Raw genomic sequence first — 18,048 nt, 5'->3', positions numbered from 1 at the left:
TTGTAGGCTACGGTCTGTAATTGCCTCAATATATTTCATGATATGCGCAATGTGCCCAATCTTGATTTAGTGCATTATTATAGGGTAAGCATTAGAATAAGCCACCTCAATATTTGCAGCCATAGATTCTTTCTAGTAGCTGATCCGTTGTCAGTATTGTGGAATAATTCTAATGTTAAGGTTAGATTTGAATGGGAAATGCTGATCTGAGAGCAACATTTGCCTTTCTTTCATTCCTATCAATATCGACACATAGCGAACATTCTCTTTGCGTGGTGTTTTGGATGTATTCCTCCAGGTCTCTACGTCATGGCTCTTTATTCTGTAAAACTCAATATATGCAGAGTCCAAAAGTGTCAAATAATTGTATGACTATGGAATTGCTCTTAATCTGCTATTTAATCCGGGTTTTTTTTACACTAGAACCCTACCTCCCCCTTGTACATTCTCGAAAGGAGTTGCACAATCTGTCATGGTATGGTCTAATAATACAAGTCAGGAGGATGTTTATACAATAGAACCAAACATCAATAGACAGGATTCAGGACAGCCAGAAAGAACGGGTGATTTCACATGAACCACGTTCAAGATGTAACCCCTCTAAAATCCTTTTCACTCTCTTAGCAATCAGGACCACTGAGAGGGAAAGAAAACAGCAGCAGCAACAAGATGTGAGCATCAGGATGTTTTATTGTGAATCTGTTTTAGTCATCTCTTCTTCATAGTCCATGAGGCACTGTTCTATTAGAAGTCATCATTGTCAGTCATCCAGGTCCAGTGTGTTGAGTTCTTCATCCAGTTCGTCCAGGTCCTCGCCGGTGAAAAGGTTCTCGTCCACAGGCACGGGCTCTGCTTCTTTGTCATCGAGAGTCTCGTCTTCCCTGTCGTGTCCGTTCTCCTCCACACCTCCGCAAGCCCCGTTCAGCTGGTCATCTGGGAGAGAGTGCAAGGTACAGGTTCAGAACAACACATATGCTCAGTCAAAGGCATCAGATAGTGCCGCTGAAAGTATTCAGACCCCTTGACTTTTTCCACATTTTGTTACGTTACAGCCTTATTCTAAAATGGATTAAATAAATAAAACTCCTCAGCAATCTACACACAATACCCCATAATGACAAAGTGAAAACAAGTTTAGAAATGTCTGCAAATGTATTACAAATAAAACAGAAATACTATATTTACATAAGTATTCAGACCCTTTGCTATGAGACTCAAATGAGCTCAGGTGCATCCTGTTTCCATTGATCATCCTTAAAATGTTTCACAACTTGATTGGAGTCCACCTGTGGTAAATTCAATTGATTGGACATGATTTGGAAAGGCACACACCGGTCTATATAAGGTCCCACAGTTGACAGTGCATGTCAGAGCAAAAACAAAGCCATGAGGTCGAAGGAATTGTCCGTAGAGTGCCGAGACAGGATTGTGTCGAGGCACAGATCTGGGGAAGGGTACCAAAAAATGACTGCAGCATTGAAGGTCCCAAAGAACACAGTGGTCTCCATCATTCTTAAATGGAATTAGTATGGAACCACCAAAACTCTTCCTAGAGCTGGCCGCCCGGCCAAACTGAGCAATCGTGGGAGAAGGGCCTTGGTCAGGGAGGTGACCAAGAACCCAATGGTCACTCTGACAAGAGCTCTAGAGTTCCTCTGTGGAGATGGGAGAACCTTCCAGAAGGACAACCATCTCTCCATCACTCCACCAATCAGGCCTTTATGGTAGAGTGGCCAGACGGAAGCCACTCCTCAGTAAAAGGCACATGACAGCCCGCTTGGAGTTTGCCAAGAGGCACCTTAAGACTCTCAGACCATGAGAAACAAGATTCTCTGGTCTGATGAAACCAAGATTGAACTCTTTGGCCTGAATGCCAAGTGTCACATCTGGAGGAAACCTGGCACCATCCCTACGGTGAAGCGTGGTGGCAGCATCATGCTGTGGGGATGTTTTTCAGTCGGAGGGACTGGGAGACTAGTCAGGATCGAGGCAAAGATGAATGGAGCAAAGTACAGAGAGATCCTTGATGGAAAACCTGCTCCAGAGCACTCAGGACCTCCAACTGGGGCAAAGGTTCACCTTCCAACAGGACAACAACCCTAAGCACACAGCCAAGACAACGCTGGAGTGGCTTCGGGACAAGTCTCTGAATATCCTTGAGTGGCCCAGCCAGAGCCCGGACATGAACCCGATCAAACATCTCAGGAGAGACCTGAAAATAGCTGTGCAGCTCCCCATCCAACCTGACAGAGCTTGAGAGGATCTGCAGAGAAGAATGGGAGAAACTCCCAAAATACAGGTGTGCCAAGCTTGTAGCATCATACCCAAGAAGACTCAAGGCTGCAATAGCTGCCAAAGGTGCTTCAACAAAGTACTGAGTAAAGGGTCTGAATACTTTCTAAAAACAGTTTTTGCTTTGTCATTATGGGGTAGTGTGTAGATGAGGGGAAAAAACAATTTAATCAATTTTAGAATAAGGCTGTAACCTAACAAAATGTGGAAAACGTCAAGGGTTGTGAACACTTTCCGAAGGCACTATATATACACACACACACACACACGCAGCATCTGTGCTGTGACCCATGAACGAAATTGCAATGGTAGGTGACGTGGTAAGGGAGTCATCTTTATGCAAGGAGCATCCGGGATAAGAATTTAAATTTTTGGACTTTTGAAAATAATTTCATGTAGCCATTGATTCCTGTAGAATATAACTTATGAATTCCTCATGAGTTTAGTTAAACTGTCATACCCCATCAGAACCCAAAATATATGCTTATTTTATGCAATTTTTTGTAAGCAATGTAATTGTAAACAAACACTGTATAGCTTAAAGGGGGAAATCCTCACGTGATACAAAGTGTCCTCCATGCCCCTGTTTCGGTAAAAAGCTATGGGATGCGGCTGGAGAAATGTAACCACTCAAATTCATAGAGCCATGGATGCAAGGACTGACCATCCATGATATCAAAATGATAGTTTTAACCAGGAGTTGGAACCGGTTCAGGGAACAGAACCGAAAACCGGGAAATAAAGAAATGTTTCAAAGAACAGAAATGGAACGAAAGTGATCCATACTGTTCCGGAACAGAACCTTTATTTTAAAAACATGGAAATTGGTTAATAACGTTATTTTACGTTGCAGCCATTTTTTCTAGTCCCACAAGCTGAACATATTTGCCAGTGTGTGTGCAGGCTCCCTGCCCCTCCCCCTCCAAAGTATAGCCTACTGTATTGACATTAGAACCGTGAGAAGATCGGGAGAGATTTTGTTTTAGCTAGAGAATGGATTACATTTTTCAATGCTACTTAAGGATTACTATAGGCCTAGTTATCACATTTCACATTGGATTTATTACCTACAAAAAGGTAGAACGTGTTTCTAATCAAATAAAATGTGATGTTATTGCGGGTGTAGCGAAATGCTTGTAATTCTGGTGCCGCTCTGCACACACAAGCTTGTTAGCTATCTCAAAAGGACATTCAAAGTTCCTTCATAGAAGCTGCTCCTCCTAGGTATAATTCTGTGGACCTAATTCAGATAATGCATGTCATAAGATGCCTAGTGCTTCAAGCCTGCTCGTCAACCCTCTCTTCACTCGCTCCCCCACCCGTAAAATGTCAGTCACATCTTGCGCCATAGGGTACACTTGTGTTCATCACCCATGTAAACTATCTTGCCTGTTCAATCCGCACTGGTTGGTGAAGTACTTTAAATGAGCTAAAATGTAAACAACTTGATTTCACAGGTTAAAATAGGAACAGAAAGGAACGATAAACAGTAACTTTTTTTTGAGCTGGTTCAGAACTTTATTTTGCTGGTCGGAACAGTGGAACGAAGCGAGAGAAAAATAGTGCTTCTGTTCAGAATGAAACGATTGGAACATTTCAGTTATAAACCCTGGTTTTAACCACATTTTCCTTTGTTTACAAACATTGGAGTAAGATAAGCTTATATTTTGTGTTCTGATGGGGTACGACAGTTGAACTAAGCTTATGAGGCATTTATAAGAATTATTATTCAAGAGTCAATGGGGACATATCATTCATTTATAAATCCAAAAAGTGAACGTACCAACTGCAGATTGCCCCGTTAAAATATGGTTAAATCTATAATTTTGATCTCATGGATGGTCAGTCCTTGTTGTATCATTAGGTCTGTCTACGAATTTGAGAGTTTACCAGCTGTTTACCGAAACAAGTGAATCCCGGATTGCCCCTTTAAAGGCTGGGGGACAATTGTGTGATAGAAAGAGGTTTAAAAGACAGACATGATATGGAAAACATATTGGGATAGAAAGATAAATGCTTAGGAAAAAAATGGTGATCAAGGATAATGTAGCTTCCATTCATTTTATTGACAGAGAATAATTTCAAACACTCACCATTAATTTCCTTTGTTGGCTTCGATTTGGCTGTGAATCTGTCAACTGCAGCAACAGTTATTCCGGTGTTGTCAACTTCCTTTGGAACAAACCTGGCTAGATCGATGTCCTGGAACTCCTGAACATCTTCAACCTGTGGGGAGGGATAACCAGTAACAATGTCATACAGAAGTATCACTTCATGATAATTAAATCACCAACACACTTCCTCAAGCTACTTCAGTAAAGATTTCCTGAGTATCCCCAGAGTTACATGCCTATTTAAAAATGTGTTTATCAGGCTTACCTCTTCAACATCATCATCGTCCTCAACATATTTTATGTCATCAGCCTCCTCATCGTCATCATCAGCCAGATCAGGGCAGAACTCAAATACTTGACGGCCGCTAACCTACACAACAAAAACTTGTGTTAGTATTAAAATGTTTTCCACTTATCTGTAAGATGTGATACTGCAATCGAAATAAATGACTATTTCGAGGTTTGGCGACAAAACAAAATCAAAGCTCACCCCAAAGGACCTGCCAGCATTGAAATCAGCCTTCTTTTTCTCCATGTCTTGCTCTGCCTTCGCCACTTTCTCTTGCCTTTTCCTCTTTTTCCAGGCCAAGAAGGTCTCCAGAGTTATTCGGGTGACATTTGGTCCGAGGGCAGATCGCTGATAGACAAAGTAATTGTTTGGTAACATTTCTTAAATAACAACAGCCCACAGAAACTTCACAGGATCTCAATCTCAGCACTATGTTATTGAATAAGTCACATTTTGGATTTGTTTTATGTTGGTCAACGAGTGATCTCAAACATTAACAGCCAGTCCTGGCATCCATAGCTCTTTATGAATTTCAGAGTGGATAAAGTGGTGGGCTGCCGACTGAAACAAACATTGTGGCCATTGTGGCTTTAAGCGTAATATGGGCCAAATAACACACTAGACAGAAATATCTCAAGTAGAAACATGAATTTTAGTGAAAAAGTGGTCAAATCTACCTCATTCTCTATCAACTCTTCCATTGAGATTTCATCTTCCTTTTCGTCCTTTTTCTTGTCTTTCTTGAGCACAAACCCAGCAGGCAATGCATGGCGGTACATACAAGTGTCAGCTCCACTAGGACATACCCAAAACCAACCATATTTGTTGTTTTCAATGGCATCAAGGAAATGCTTGCAAACCTACAAGACGATAAAAGCAGAAGTCAGTCTATGGCCAATGTATCTTAATATACAGTGCATTCGGAAAGTATTCAGACCCCTTGACTTTTTCCACATTTTGTTATGTTAAAATGGATTAAATTGTGTTTTCCCCCTCATCAATTCACAATACCCCATAATGACAAATAAAAAACTGTTTTTTATAAATTTTTGCAAATTGATTGAAAATAAAAAAACTGAAATATACATTTACATAAGTATTCAGACCCTTTACTCAGTACTTTGTTGAAGCATCTTTGGCAGCAATTGCAGCCTCGAGGATGACGCTACAAGCTTGGCACACCTGTATTTGGGGAGTTTCTCCCATTATTCTCTGCAGATCCTCTCAAGCTCTGTCAGGTTGGATGGGGAGCGTTGCTGCACAGCTATTTTCACGTCTCTCCAGAGATGTTCGATCGGGTTCAAGTCCGGCTTCTGGCTGGGCCACTCAAGGATATTCTGAGACCTGTCCCGAAGCCACTCCTGCGTTGTCTTGGCTGTGTGCTTAGCGTCGTTGTCCTGTTGGAAGGTGAACCTTTGCCCCAGTCTGAGGTCCTGAGCACTCTGGAGCAGGTTTTCATCAAGGATCTCTCTGTACTTTGCTCCATTCATCTTTCCCTCGATCCTGACTAGTCTCCCAGTCCATGCCGCTGAAAAACACCCCCCACAGCACGATGCTCACACCATGCTTCACCGTAGGGATGGTGCCAGGTTTCCTCCAGACGTGATACTTGGCATTCAGGCCAAAGAGTTCAATCTAGGTTTCATCAGACCAGATAATCTTGTTTCTCATGATCTGAGAGTCTTAAGGTGCCTTTTGGCAAACTCCAAGCGGGCTGTCATGTGCCTTTTACTGAGGAGTGGCCTCCGTCTGGCCACTCTACCATAAAGGCCTGATTGGTGGAGTGCTGCAGAGATGGTTGTCCTTCTGGAAGGTTCTCCCATCTCCACAGAGGAACTCTAGAGCTCTGTCAGAGTGACCATCGGGTTCTTGGTCACCTCCCCTAACCAAGTCCCTACTCACCCGATTGCTCAGTTTGGCGGGCGGCCAGCTCTAGGAAGAGTCTTGGTGGTTCCAAACTTACTTCCATTTAAGAACGATGGAGGCCACTGTGTTCTTGGGAACATTCAATGCTGCAGAAATGTTTTGGTACCCTTCCCCAGATCTGTGCCTTAACACAATCCTGTCTTGGCGCTCCACAGACAATTCCTTCGACCTCATGGCTGTGTTTTCTCTGACATGCACTGTCAACTGTGGGACCTTATATAGACCGGTGTGTGCCTTTCCAAATCATGTACAATCAATTGAATTTACCACAGGTGGACTCCAATCAAGTTGTAGAAACATCTCAAGGATGATCAATGGAAACAGGATGCACCTGAGCTCAATTTCGAGTCTCCTAGCAATGGGTCTGAATACTTTTTTTTCCCGCTTTGTCATTATGGGGTATTGACGAGGATTTTTATTTATTTAATCCATTTTAGAATAAGGCTGTAACACAAAATGTGGAAAAGGCGAAGGGGTCTGAAGACTTTCAGAATGCAGTACTGATGAATCTTAGCTCTTAGATGGATGTGCCAAAACATACAATTTGAGTTTTTGAGCTTTGAGCTTTCTTCTTTTCAGCTTCTCCGTGCTTCTGGTTCACTACCTCCTCCAGCTTCTTCTCATCCCAATTATCCATGGTATCTATACAAAACAGGATAAATAGTGAGCTCTACAAAACATCAGTTGTTTCTTCACTGCTGACAACACTAATGATTAGAAGACACTAACCTTTCTCAAGCTCATCATCTCTCTTGTCAACATAGAGGCTCCGTTTCTCACACTTCCTCTCGAGTGTCAAATCGTGGGAGAACTTGCACTTGTCTCCCTTGGTACATTGGCCTTGCTTGAAGAAGGCACAGAGAACTGACTTTGGGTCCACCCCTGCAGAATTAAGAGGAAAATGTAATAAGTACTGAATGTTTCTTCTCGCGCTCATTACCTCTTTCCTGCCACTGTTGCCATAGATAGGTGGAATGAACAGAATAATTACACATTCCGAAAATATCCTTCTCTTTTGTTATTGTAACCCAACACAGGGTAACACTATTGGGTAATTACTTAAATTATGTACATCAAAAACATAAGTCTTTACAAACTCATTCATTGAAACATGCAATATAATCTGTAAGCACTTTATGAACATAACAGCAAACATTTGTTAAAGATGTTACAAATACTTTTACATTTTAGTGTAAATCTTGTAATTTGAGACAGCTCTTTTACAGAGCACTCATGCATTGCAATAACCTTAGAACTCACATTGCAAATTGTGTCAATTGAAACCTATGATATAACCCTCCAGATAAAACTATCCACTAATGGAATGAATAATGTTAAAATTCCAAATAGAAAAACATTGAACATCTCTTATAGTATCTCCGACACATAACCGCACGGCGCTTGTAACGCCAAGGTAGTGGGTTCGATCCCCGGGACCACCCATACACAAAAAATGTATGCACGCATGACTGTAAGTCGCTTTGGATAAAAGCGTCTGCTAAATGGCATATTATTATTATGCAACTCCACGCACACCTGATGGCTTTTATAGATTGAGGATAAACACTGTAGCTTGCCTGGTGCACAAAGATTGTCTGAAAATGCTCAGTTTATATCGTAATACCTTTTTGCACCTTTACCATGTTCTAATTCTTGACAAACACTAGTAGCGGGTAGACCACAACGGCCTAATCAGTGATTAAGCCTCACGATATGAGTTTGTTAAGCATTCGATAGGGTAAGGTTGCAAAATGTCCTTTTGTCTGAAAAATGCTCTGTTTAATATAATCTATGTACCAGAGGAAACTTTGCAGCGGAATATAGACGACAAGCTGAAGACATTTCCATCCTCACCTTTAGCGACTTTCTGAGCAGCCACCACTGGCTTGAAAAGCTCGTTCAGCTCATCTAACTCTTTCTTCTTGTCACCCTTTTTGTTCTTGTCCCCTTCCGCACCAACCTAGGAAAACATGATCAAGTTAGTCATAAGTCCACAACAGGAATCAGGTTTGCCGGCCTCCTGACCTAATAGAAAGCTATAGCTTGCTGAGATTAGGTTGGCTTTATATCCATTTAAATTTTCCAGAAGGTGCCTTGTTTTGCCTTGAGTAGCCAGTTTGTTGAATTAACTGTCATTTGGACTTACTCTGCCAATTGTCCACTTGGTTGGTCCTATGCCAGTGGAAATTGACAAAATATCCACAGGAAAGTATTATCAAACCAACATTTTAAAATGCTTGTCCTGCTGTTGAAATTCCGATCATCTGGCACATGCGCAAAACCATGTAAACACCTGCATGAGCTCAGTTAGTATGCATGCATCGTGTGCATACATTTTATGCCTTTTGAAATAATGATCTCATTCTATATAAAAAAGATCAAATGGCTATGGTAGGTTACACATTTTGATTCAGCTGAAGCAAGCCCACAAATTCAGGAAATTAACCTTTTCTAGTTTAGTCATTTATCTTAGCTGCCTTAGAAGTATTTACTTTGCAGGCTGAGCACGACCCCATTCTTATCGACGGTGCTGTAGTGGAACAGGTTGAGAGCTTCAATGTCCGTGGTGTCCACATCAAACTTTCATGGTCCAAACACACCAAGACAGTCGTGATGAGGGCACAACAAAGCCTATTCCCCCTCAGGAGACTGAAAAGATTTGGAATGGGTCCTCACATCCTCAAAAAGTTATACAGCTGCACCATCGAGAGCATCCTGACTGGTTGCTTACCGCCTGGTATGGCAACTGCTCGGCCTCTGACCGCAAGGCACTACAGAGGGTAGTGCGTACGGCCCAGTACATCACTTGGGCCAAGCTTCCTGCCATCCAGGACCTCTATACCAGGCGGTGTCAGAGGAAGGCCCTAAAAATTGTCAAAGACTCCAGTCACCCTAGTCATAGACTGTTCTCTCTGCTACCGCACGGCAAGCGGTACCGGAACGCCAAGTCTAGGTCCAAAAGGCTTCTTAACACCTTTTACCCCCAAGCCATAAGACTCCTGAACAGCTAATCATGGATACCCGGACTATCTGCATTGTCCCCCCACCTCACCCCGTTTTACTCTGTTTATTATCTATGCATAGTCACTTTAACTCTACCCATATGTCCCGTGTATCTCAGTTGGTAGAGCATGGCGTTTGCAACGCCAGGGTTGTGGGTTCGATTCCCACGGGGGACCAGTATGAAAACGTATGCACTCAATAACTGTAAGTCGCTCTGGATAAGAGCATCTGCTAAATGACTAAAATGTAAATTGTACATAAACTCAGCAAAAAAAGAAACGTCCTGACTGTCAACTGCGTTTATTTTCAGCAAACGTAACATGTGTAAATAGTAACAGTCAGTATCTGGTGTGGCCACCAGCTGCATTAAGTACTGCAGTGCATCTCCTCCTCACGGACTGCACCAGATTTGCCAGTTCTTGCTGTGAGATGTTACCCCACTCTTCCACCAAGGCACCTGCAAGTTCCCAGACATTTCTGGGGGGGAATGGCCCTAGCCCTCACCCTCCGATCCAACAGGTCCCAGACATGCTCAATGGGATTAAGTTCAGGGCTCTTCGCTGGCCATGGCAGAACACTGACATTCCTGTATTGCAGGAAATCATGCACAGAACGAGCAGTATGGCTGGTGGCATTGTCATGCTGGAGGGTCATGTCAGGATGAGCCTGCAGGAAGGGTACCACATGAGGGAGGAGGATGTCTTCCCTGTAACGCACAACGTTGAGATTGCCTGCAATGACAACAAGCTCAGTCTGATGATGCTTTGACACACCGCTCCAGACCATGACGGACCCTCCACCTCCAAATCAATGCCGTCCAGAGTACAGGCCTCTGTGTAATGCTCATTCCTTTGATGATAAACGCCAATCCGACCATCACCCCTGGTGAGACAAAACCGCGACTGCGTCAGAGAAGAGCACTTTTGCCAGTCCTGTCTGGTAAAGAGACATACGTTGTTGCCGGTGATGTCTGGTGAGGACCTGCCTTACAACAGGCCTAAAAGCCCTCAGTCCAACCTCTCTCAGTCATATATATATATATATATATATATATATATATATATACACATACATACATATACACACACAGTGGGGAGAACAAGTATTTGATACACTGCCGATTTTGCAGGTTTTCCTACTTACAAAGCATGTAGAGGTCTGTAATTTTGATCATAGGTACACTTCAACTGTGAGAGACGGAATGTAAAACAAAAATCCAGAAAATCACATTGTATGATTTAAGTAATTAATTTGCATTTTATTGCATGACATAAGTATTTGATACATCAGAAAAGCAGAACTTAATATTTGGTACAGAAACCTTTGTTTGCAATTTCAGAGATCATACGTTTCCTGTAGGTCTTGACCAGGTTTGCACACACTGCAGCAGGGATTTTGGGCCACTCCTCCATACAGACCTTCTCCAGATCCTTCAGGTTTCGGGGCTGTCGCTGGGCAATACGGACTTTCTGCTCCCTCCAAAGATTTTCTATTGGGTTCAGGTCTGGAGACTGGCTAGGCCACTCCAGGACCTTGAGATGCTTCTTACGGAGCCACTCAGTTGCCCTGGCTGTGTGTTTCGGGTCGTTGTCATGCTGGAAGACCCAGCCACGACCCATCTTCAATGCTCTTACTGAGGGAAGGAGGTTGTTGGCCAAGATCTCGCGATACATGGCCCCATCCATCCTCCCCTCAATACGGTCCAGTCGTCCTGTCCCCTTTGCAGAAAATCATCCCCAAAGAATGATGTTTCCACCTCCATGCTTCACGGTTGGGATGGTGTTCTTGGGGTTGTACTCATCATTCTTCCTCCAAACATGGCGAGTGGAGTTTAGACCAAAAAGCTCTATTTCTGTCTCATCAGACCACATGACCTTCTCTCATTCCTCCTCTGGATCATCCAGATGGTCATTGGCAAACTTCAGACAGGCCTGGACATGCGCTGGCTTGAGCAGGGGGACCTTGCGTGCGTTGCAGGATTTTAATCCATGACGGCGTAGTGTGTTACTAATAGTTTTCTTTGAGACTGTGGTCCCAGCTCTCTTCAGGTCATTGACCAGGTCCTGCCGTGTAGTTCTGGGCTGATCCCTCACCTTCCTCATGATAATTGATGCCCCACGAGGTGAGATCTTGCATGGAGCCCCAGACCGAGGGTGATTGACCGTCATCTTGAACTTCTTCCATTTTCTAATAATTGCGCCAACAGTTGTTGCCTTCTCACCAAGCTGTTTGCCTATTGTCCTGTAGCCCATCCCAGCCTTCTGCAGGTCTACAATTTTATCCCTGATGTCGTTACACAGCTCTCTGGTCTTGGCCATTGTGGAGAGGTTGGAGTCTGTTTGAGTGTGTGGACAGGTGTCTTTTATACAGGTAACGAGTTCAAACAGATGCAGTTAATACAGGTAATGAGTGGAGAACAGGAGGGCTTCTTAAAGAAAAACTAACAGGTCTGTGAGAGCCGGAATTCTTACTGGTTGGTAGGTGATCAAATACTTATGTCATGCAATAAAATGCAAATTAATTACTTAAAAATCATAATGTGATTTTCTGGATTTTTGTTTAGATTCCGTCTCTCACAGTTGAAGTGTACCTATGATAAAAAATGACAGACCTCTACATGCTTTGTAAGTAGGAAAACCTGCAAAATCGGCAGTGTATCAAATACTTGTTCTCCCCACTGTGTGTGTGTGTATATATATATATATATATATATATATATATATATATATATATATATATATATATATATATATATAGTAAAGTGGTTGTCCCACTGGCTATCATAAGGTGAATGCACCAATTTGTAAGTCGCTCTGGATAAGAGCGTCTGCTAAATTACAGAAATGTAAATGTCAATGTATTGTTGACAGTCTGAGCACTGATGGAGGGATTGTGCGTTCCTGGTGTAACTCGGGCGGTTGTTGTTGCCATCCTGTACCTGTCCCGCAGGTGTCATGGGCGGCAGGTAGCTTAGGTAGGTAGCTCAGGTAGCTTAGTGGGTAAGAGCGTTGTGCCAGTAACCGAAAGGTCGCTGGTTCTAATCCCCGAGCCGACTAGGTGAAAAATCTGTCGATGTGCCCTTAAGCAAGGCACTTAACCCTAATTGCTCCTGTAAGTCGCTCTGGATAAGAGTGTCTGCTAAATGACGTAAATGTAAAAATGTAATGTAAATGTCATGTTCGGATGTACCGATCCTATGCAGGTGTTTTTACACGTGGTCTCCACTGCGAGGACGATCAGCTGCCCGTCCTGTCTCCCTGTAGTGCTGTCTTAGGCGTCTCACAGTACAGACATTGCAATTTATTGCCCTGGCCACATCTGCAGTCCTCATGCCTCCTTGCAGCATGGCTAAGGCACGTTCACACAGATGATTGGTGTTTTTTAGAGTCAGTAGAAAGGCCTCTTTAGTGTCCTAAGTTTTAATAACTGTGACCTTAATTGCCTACCGTCTGTAAACTGTTAGTGCATGTTCACAGGTGCATGTTCATTAATTGTTCATGGTTCATTAAAACAAGCATGGGAAACAGTGTTTGTTTAAACACTGTTTCCCATGCTTGTTTTAATGAACCATGAACAATTAATGAACATGCACCTGTGGAACTGTCGTCAATACACTAACAGTTACACTAACAATACACTAATGAAGATCTGTGAAGTTGTTTGGATTTTTACAAATTATCTTTGAAAGACAGGGTCCTGGAAAATTGACGTTTCTTTTTTTGCTGAGTTTATTACCTTGACTAACCGGTGCCCCCGCACATTGACCCTGTACCGGTACCCCCTGTATATAGCCTCCCTACTGTTTATTTATTTTACTGCTGCTCTTTAATAATTTTTTAATACACACTTTTTTCCCCTGCATTGTTGGTTAAGGGCTTGTAAGCGTTTCACTGTAAGGTCTACACCTTTTGTATTCGACGCATGTGGCAAATAAAATATGATTTGACTAGCATCTAGAGTTGCAATGTCCCAACATTGGATGCCAAAAATCAACTGGAAGTATCTACTAAATAAGTTTTGAAGCCACATAAACCAGAAGGCTACATTAATATTTTTTCCTAAAATTACTGTTTGCAGTTCCAATTATTACGATTGAACCAAATCCCAACTAATAAACAAAACTCCCCCGGTCAGAAGATAGCAATTAGTCTATGAATGGGGTACATTCTGACCAGAGAGAAGACATGAACAAAAGTCGGGTTTTTATGGCTATAGGTTGATGATGCTCTAATGGCAAACATCTCTGTATAAATGTCAAGCCAGTGGTCATTAGGAAAATTAATTGAGAAACAACAAGTCTGTAGGCCTAACTGGTAAATCTTACCTTACTACCAGGAACTTGCTTGACTTGCTGAGAGACATTCTTGATAAATTTCTGTTGTTTTCCTCCCTTTTTGTTCTTCAAACCAAATGTCTTGTCCTACATAAAAGATAAACAAATTGAATATCAGCAATTTAACAAGGACATACTTGGCAGGCTACCTAGAATGAACCTCTGAACGACAAAATAACAAGGTTTCGATAAGCTATGATAACTAACTAGTCAACCTTTCATCTGTGTTACAACTACTAACTAAGCAGTTAATTCTAGCCGTGGACAGACGATCAGACAACTTAGCTACCTAGCTAACATTAATTCGACTAAATAAAATGTTAACCTTTGTTGGCTACTGTCTGCAGCTAACTAGCTACATCATGCAAGCACAAGTTAGCTACCAAGTAGCTACCACGTTCTTAAAAAGGGGTTAGCATAAGAACGCTAACGTTTGTTAGCTTGGTACCTAGCAAATATAACGTTTGGAAAATGTTCTGCGTTCAATAATACGTGATAAAACTAGCTAGCATCTAACGCCTAACGTTCTGTCTAACTTACTAGCTAGCTTCACAAAATAACCTTTGAACGTTACTGTAGCTAGCTACCGGTACATGTTGTAGCTCACAAACTAGCTTAGCATTATTCAATATCATTTGGCTATCGTGCGCAAAAGTGCTTTCACCTCAATTATCTTTTCCTTCTTCTTTTCTTGCGTTTTTTTACTACCGGCGGCAGCTTGAGCTGGTTTCTTCGGAGGCATCGTGAATGATTTAACTATATTTTGAATTATTCTATTACGATAGCCACCGCTACATGAAGTACTAATAGGCCGCTCCGTGACAACTTGTTACCAAGTTGATGCTGAATGACGTCAGTGGTAATTCTCTTCTTCTTCATAGGTGTTTTTGGGGGGGCGGTTGGCGTCAAACATTAATGGTGCATTACCGACACCTCCTGTGCTGGAGAGTTTGACCGTTTGTCTTACGTTCTCGTCCCTCAACGGTTGTCACTTTATACCACAGCCACAAACTCAAAATCGTGGCTACATCGTAACAATTCATGAAATTAATCTTAATTTATGGTAGAGCACAATGTATGTATGTGTGTGTATATATATATATAACACAGTGAGGGAAAAAAAGTATTGGATCCCCTGCTGATTTTGTACGTTTGCCCACTGACAAAGAAATGATCAGTCTATAATTTTAATGGTAGGTTTATTTGAACAGTGAGAGACAGAATAACAACAAAGAAATCCAGAAAAACGCATGTGAAAAATGTTATAAATTGATTTGCATTTTAATGAGGGAAATAAGTATTTGACCCCCTCTCAATCAGAAAGATTTCTGGCTCCCAGGTGTCTTTTATACAGGTAACGAGCCGAGATTAGGAGCACACTCTTAAAGGGAGTGCTCCTAATCTCAGTTTGTTACCTGTATAAAAGACACCTGTCCACAGAAGCAATCAGATTCCAAACTCTCCACCATGGCCAAGACCAAATAGCTCTAAAAGAATGTCAGGGAGAAGATTGTAGAATGTGCTTCTTCTTGAGCCACTCATTTGTTGCCTTGGCCATGTGTTTTGGGTCATTGTCATGCTGGAACACTCATCCAGGACCCATTTTCAATGCCCTGGCTGAGGGAAGGATGTTCTCATCCAAGATTTGACGGTACATGGCCCCGTCCATCGTCCCTTTGATGCGGTGAAGTTGTCCTGTCCCCTTAGCAGAAAACACCCCCAAAGCATAATGTTTCCACCTCCTTGTTTGACGGTGGGGATGGTGTTCTTGGGGTCATAGGCAGCATTCCTCCTCCTCCAAACACGTCGAGTTGAGTTGATGCCAAAGAGCTCGATTTTGGTCTCATCTGACCTCAACACTTTCACCCAGTTCTCCTCTGAATCATTCAGATGTTCATTGGCAAACTTCAGACGGACCTGTATATGTGCTTTCTTGAGCAGGGGGACCTTGCGGGCGCTGCAGGATTTCAGTCCTTCACGGCGTAGTGTGTTAACAATTGTTTTCTTGGTGACTATGGTCCCAGCTGCCTTGAGATCATTGACAAGATCCTCCCGTGTAGTTAATAATCGCACCAACTGTTGTCACCTTCTCACCAAGCTGCTTGGCGATGGTCTTGTAGCCCATTCCAGCCTTGTGTAGGTTTACAATCTTGTCCCTGACATCCTTTTAGAGCTCTTTGGTCTTGGCCATGTGGAGAGTTTGGAATCTGATTGATTGATTGCTTCTGTGGACAGGTGTCTTTTATACAGGTAACAAACTGAGATTAGGAGCAATCCCTTTAAGAGTGTGCTCCTAATCTCAGCTCGTTACCTGTATAAAAGACACCTGGGAGCCAGAAATCTTTCTGATTGAGAGGGGGTAAAATACTTATTTCCCTCATTAAAATGCATCGTTTTTCTGGATTATTTTGTTGTTATTCTGTCTCTCACTGTTCAAATAAACCTACCATTAAAATTATAGACTGATCATTTCTTTGTCAGTGGGCAACGTACAAAATCAGCAAGGGATCAAATACTTTTTCCCCTCACTGTACCTATAATTAGTAAAACCAGAGAAACTTATATTTTTGCAGTGGTCTCTTAATTTTTTCCGGAGCTGTATATACACATACACACATACATATATATATACATATATATATATATATATATATACATACACATATACATATCCTTTTTAAAAATATATTTCCCTTTATTACTTTCTAACCCCACCACCCCTTCCCTAATTGGAGCAAACTAGTGAACAACAATTCTTAGGCCTCTACTTCCAGTTTATACATACTATATACATTTTATGGACACAGTCAATTTTACAATAATTATATTTTGTTTGTTTTTACTCCTGAACTTCCTCTACCCTCTACCTCTCTGATCATTTTCATGATGTCCATCCGGTTTGCTTCTATATGCCATATCTTTCTAACTGTGCTCTTTCACAAAAGCGCTCAACCTATAACCTATAGACTTATTATGGACACATTATTAGTTATCTTGTTGTTATTAGTTGTTATTAGTTGTTATTAGTCCCATCCTTCAACTCCAGTCAACACCACCCATCTATCTCTTAACACCATCCATATTGGATTTCTATTTGCCATATATTTTTAAACTGTACTGTGATGTTTTACAAAAGTTCTGAACCTTTCTATTCTCATTGTTTCTACAGATTGTAAATTGAAAATAAACATTTTTGCTATAAGTATTATTATATTATTGATCGATTGACTATGACTTTTCAGATCACCCAGTAATGCTATCTGCAGGGTTAGCTCCAGGTAAATATTGCATCCTTTAGCCATTCCTGGACCTGTGTCCAAAAACAAGCTACAGATGGACAGTACCAAAACAAATGATCTAATGATTCTGCCTCTTCGCAGCAAAATCTGCAGACCTGGGAAGATTGTATCCCCCATATAAATAATATTCTATTGGTAGCAAGAATTGTACATAATAATTTAAATTGAACAATTCTAAGTTTTGAATCCGGCGTCGTTTTGCGTATCACTTCATAAACACTATACCATGGGATCGGTACGTCAAAAATCTCTTCCCAACTATTTTGCAATCTATATGGGACGGCTGTCAATCCTTTGGTCCTTAAATGAAACTAGTATACTTTTTTATTTATCACAGTTTTATTTGAACCAATTATGGTCTTTAATGCAAGGCCAACAAACAAGTTCCTTACTTTTTCCCCCTTCCACTTTCCTCTTCCATTTTTGTGGTAATGCTGCAATTATTTGGTTGTAATTTTGGGTAGAGCAGACATTTCCATATGTTTTTGTTAGCTGCATGTGCGACATACAGTGGGGGAAAAAAAAGTATTTAGTCAGCCAACAATTGTGCAAGTTCTCCCACTTAAAAAGATGAGAGAGGCCTGTAATTTTCATCATAGGTACACGTCAACGATGACAGACAAAATTAGGGAAAAAAATCCAGAAAATCACATTGTACGATTTTAAATGAATTTATTTGCAAATTATGGTGGAAAATAAGTATTTGGTCAATAACAAAAGTTTCTCAATACTTTGTTATATACAATTTGTTGGCAATGACACAGGCCAAACGTTTTCTGTAAGTCTTCACAA

General features: G+C 41.6%; 1 protein-coding gene across 1 annotated transcript; it reads right to left on the bottom strand.

Moving 5' to 3' along the window:
• Positions 1–670: 670 nt before the first annotated feature.
• On the bottom strand, positions 671–14,818 carry LOC121561332 (zinc finger CCCH domain-containing protein 15). The gene is made up of 10 exons (XM_041873923.2): positions 14,622–14,818; positions 13,949–14,044; positions 8,476–8,581; positions 7,351–7,503; positions 7,163–7,263; positions 5,373–5,555; positions 4,897–5,043; positions 4,672–4,776; positions 4,386–4,518; positions 671–933 (listed from the first exon to the last, which is right to left on the bottom strand). Exons 1-10 carry the CDS (start codon positions 14,697–14,699, stop codon positions 761–763), a joined length of 1,275 nt encoding a protein of 424 aa, XP_041729857.1. The 5' UTR covers positions 14,700–14,818; the 3' UTR covers positions 671–760.
• Between the last annotated feature and the right edge of the window lie 3,230 nt (positions 14,819–18,048).

The sequence above is a fragment of the Coregonus clupeaformis genome, unplaced genomic scaffold, assembly GCF_020615455.1.
Source record: "Coregonus clupeaformis isolate EN_2021a unplaced genomic scaffold, ASM2061545v1 scaf0342, whole genome shotgun sequence".
NCBI lineage: Eukaryota > Metazoa > Chordata > Actinopteri > Salmoniformes > Salmonidae > Coregonus > Coregonus clupeaformis.
The sequence above is the reverse complement of the archived record's forward strand: the minus strand, read 5'-3'. Positions and strand labels throughout refer to the sequence as shown.

Coding starts and splice junctions, on each gene's coding strand:
- LOC121561332 (XM_041873923.2), bottom strand. CDS start 14,699: ATGCCTCCGAAGAAACCAGCTCAAGCTGCCGCCGGTAGTAAAAAAACG. Junction 7,504..8,475: donor TGCTCAGAAAGTCGCTAAAG/GTGAGGATGGAA, acceptor TTAATTCTGCAG/GGGTGGACCCAAAGTCAGTT. Junction 4,777..4,896: donor ATGCTGGCAGGTCCTTTGGG/GTGAGCTTTGAT, acceptor TTTGTTGTGTAG/GTTAGCGGCCGTCAAGTATT.